This window comes from Belonocnema kinseyi, chromosome 6 (assembly GCF_010883055.1).
Source record: "Belonocnema kinseyi isolate 2016_QV_RU_SX_M_011 chromosome 6, B_treatae_v1, whole genome shotgun sequence".
In the NCBI taxonomy this organism is placed as follows: Eukaryota; Metazoa; Arthropoda; class Insecta; order Hymenoptera; family Cynipidae; genus Belonocnema; species Belonocnema kinseyi.
This window is the reverse complement of record NC_046662.1, coordinates 47,657,707-47,661,316: the sequence shown is the minus strand read 5'-3', so window position 1 is coordinate 47,661,316 and position 3,610 is coordinate 47,657,707. Positions and strand designations below refer to the sequence as shown.

Below are 3,610 nucleotides of genomic sequence, written 5' to 3'. Positions count from 1 at the left end.
TGTTACGTAATTTAAGTACGGTTTCTCATATTGCCTACGTCATTTCTTTAGAGAAAACGTATGGAGCTATTTTGTGAAAACTAGCATATCCAATTTACGAATTGCTCTATCGATGAGCCCGGCTGGCGACGTTTTAAGATCTGGATGTCGAAGTTATCCTGGTCTTGTGAATAGTACAACAATAGATTGGATGTTTGCTTGGCCTGAGCAGGCATTATTTGCTGTAGCTAATGTGATTTTAATAGATGTATGTATTTGTTTATAAATTTAGACATAAAATCTGCCAAGTTGAAAAAATTGCATTCCTGACATTCACGATATTTGCAGAATCCGAATATCCCAGAAACATACAGACAATCAATAGTCCAACACATAGTACATGTGCATATGTCTGTGGGTAAATACACGGCAGATTTTCTCACAAAACTTAGAAGAAGGAACTATGTGACTCCCAAACACTATCTTGATTTTATCAACCTGTACTTGAATCTCCTGGTGGAGAAGAAGGAATTCATTAGAGCTCAATGTGAACGACTTTCTGGAGGTAATTTTTGTTTTTACTTTTCTATGAATAACATGTTCTTGAAACTGACTTGAATGGTTCGTTTAGGACTCACCAAAATCGCTGAAGCTTCGGACACGCTAGCACAGCTGAACGCGATATTGGCTGTGCAAAGAGTGAAGGTTGCTGAGCAAACAAATAATTGTGAACATTTATTGAAATCTATTGGAGAAAGCACTGACATTGCAAAGGAAAAACAGACGATCAGTATGGAAAAGCGTCAAGAGATTGAAGAGCAGAATAAAATTATATCTAAGGAATCTTCTGAAGCTAAAGCAGTATTGGCTGAAGCAGAGCCAGCTCTTGTTGCAGCAAGATTAGCACTTGCAGATCTGGAAAAAGCTGATATAACGGAAATAAGGTTTCTACTTTTCCTTTATCTACACTGTTAAAAATGTTTGGAATTCTATAACACTTCGACAAGACTTTTGCACTAAAAGCGTAAGACAGAATTGCAAACATGTATTGTAAATGCTGTAAAATCGTAAGTCACCGTCCAGCATTCCGATACATGTATTTGAGTGTTTGTAAGACGAAAATTTTACACAAGGAAATCACGGAATTCGCCGAATTTAAGGAATTCCTGTACTCTTGAAATTCATCAAATTCTTGAAATTCATCATATTCTCGGAATTCTTGACATCCACGAAATTGACGTAATTAATGGAAATGATGGAATTCCTAAAATCTATGGAATTCGCGGAGTTCATCAACTTTTACGGAAGTCGCGAAATTCAAAGAATTCATAGAATTCAAGAAACTCACGAAATTGATAGAATTCACGCATTTCATGGATTTCAAGGACTTAAAGGAATTCACGAGAATCACGGAATTCGCGAAATTCATCGAATGAAAGGAATTTTCGAAATTGATGGCATTCATCAAATTTATGGAATTATGTAATGGAATTAACGGAATTCAAAGAATTCAAGGAATGCAAGGAAATCGTGAAATTTATTGAATTGACGAAATTCACGAAATTCATAGAATTAATGGAATTTGCCAAATTCATCAAATTCATGGGATATACAGAATTCACGGTATATACTTAATGTATGGAATTCGCGGAATTCATGAAATTCACGAGATTTGCAGAATTTACGGAATTTAAGCACTTTACTGAATTCACGAAAAACGCTTACTTGATGCAATTCACGGTATTTGTGGAATTTGTAGAATTCAAGAAATGTACAGAATTCATGGGAATCACGGAATTCGCGATATTAATGGAATCGCAGGAATGCACGGAATTCACCGAATTTAAGGAATTCCCGAATTCACCAAATTTAGAAAATTCTCGAATTTCATTAAATTCACGGAATTCATGACTTCCGCGAAATTCACGGAATTCATAAAAATAATGGAATTCATGATATCTATTAAATTCGCGGAATTGGTTAAATTTTACAAAAGGAACTCACAAAATTGATGAAATTCACGAAATTCATGGAATTCAAGGACCTAAAGGAATTTACGAAAATCACGAAATTCGTCGAAACAAAGGAATTCGCGAAATTTATGGCATTCATGAAATTCGAAGAATTTATGGAATTAAAAGAAATCAAGGAATACTAGGAATGTCAGGATTAATTTATGGAATTCTCGGAATTCATGAAGTTCATTCAATTTACGGAATTCACGGAATTCTCGAAATTCATGTAATCGAAGGAATTAAGAGAATTCACGGAATTTCAGGAATTGAAGAAATTCACAGAATACGCTTACTTCATAGAATTCACGGTATTCGTGGGATTTGTGGATTTAAGGAATTGATTGTAATCACGTAATTTACGGAATTCACGAAAATGATGGAATTCGCAAATTCTATGAAATTCGCGGAATTCATCCAATTTTAAAAAAGTCACGAAATTCGAAGAATTTATGAAATTCAGGGAACTTACGAAATTTATAAAATTCATGAAATTTCAAGACTGAAAGGAATTATGTAATGGAATTCAAGGAATTCATGTAATTCTAGAAATTCAAAAAATCCAACGAATTCTAGGAATTCCAGGAATTTGCGAAATTAATTGAATTCGCGGAATTCACGAAATTTATGGAATTTATAGAATTCGCTAAATTGATGGAATTTATGGAATTCACGGAATATGCTTAATTCATGGAATTCGTGGAATTTATGAAATGCATGGAATTCTAGAAATTGACTGTAATCACGGAATTGACGGCATTCACGAAATTCATACAATTCTCGGAATTCACGGAATTAAAGGAAATTTGCAGAATTGATGGAAATGACGGAATTTACGAAAATTCAGGAATTTTCAAATTCATTGAATTCATGGAACTTATGAAATTCAAATGAATGTACAGAATTAATTGTAATCATGGAATTCGCGAACTTCTCGTAATTTATGTAACCAAAAGAGTACAAGGAATTTAAAGAATAGACGAAATTCAGGAAATTCTTGGAATTCAAAGAAGTCACGGAATTGAAGGAATTCGTGAAAATTCATCCATGAATTCCATTAATTCCGTAAATTTCTCAAACATTATGAATTCCTTGAGTTCCGTCAATTCTTTGGATTTAATAAAGTCGTTGAATTCCGTGAATTCTGTAAAGTTCTTGAATTCTGTGAATTCAGTAAATTCCACGAATTCCGTAAATTTCATGAATTCTTTGAATCGCATGAATTCGTTGTATCACGGGCATTCTGTGTATTCTATGAATACCGATTATTCCATGAAATCCATGAATTACGGGCTTTATATGAATTCCGTGAATGCCTTTTATTCTGTAAATTCTATTTATTCACGAATTCCTTGATTTCCATGATCTCCTTGAACACTATAAAGACGCGCGTTATATACTATACATTAAAAAATAATTTGGCTCCATCAGATTTTTGGTGTTTGCCAGGAATAAGTCTTCTGGGAAATGATTTGAATTTTTTTTTAATTTTTTGCTTCCACAGGTGTTGAGTTTCTAACTGGAAGCTTCTAATGTGTCCCCTAAGGGTTTACATTTTTCTTACACCTTCTTTATTCCTTTACACACCCTCCACACACTTACTTGGTGGTGGAAGGGGG

The 3,610-nt window shown here is 33.9% G+C and overlaps 1 protein-coding gene across 1 annotated transcript in view; it reads left to right on the top strand.

Annotated features, from left to right (window-relative positions):
* Positions 1–3,610, top strand: part of LOC117175371 (dynein heavy chain 10, axonemal) — a 122,463-nt gene that overhangs the window by 86,327 nt on the left and 32,526 nt on the right. The window contains exons 43-45 of the mRNA XM_033365080.1: positions 52–247; positions 328–544; positions 611–923. Coding sequence (XP_033220971.1) covers positions 52–247; positions 328–544; positions 611–923 — 726 coding nt within the window. The remainder of the gene's footprint in view (positions 1–51; positions 248–327; positions 545–610; positions 924–3,610) is intronic.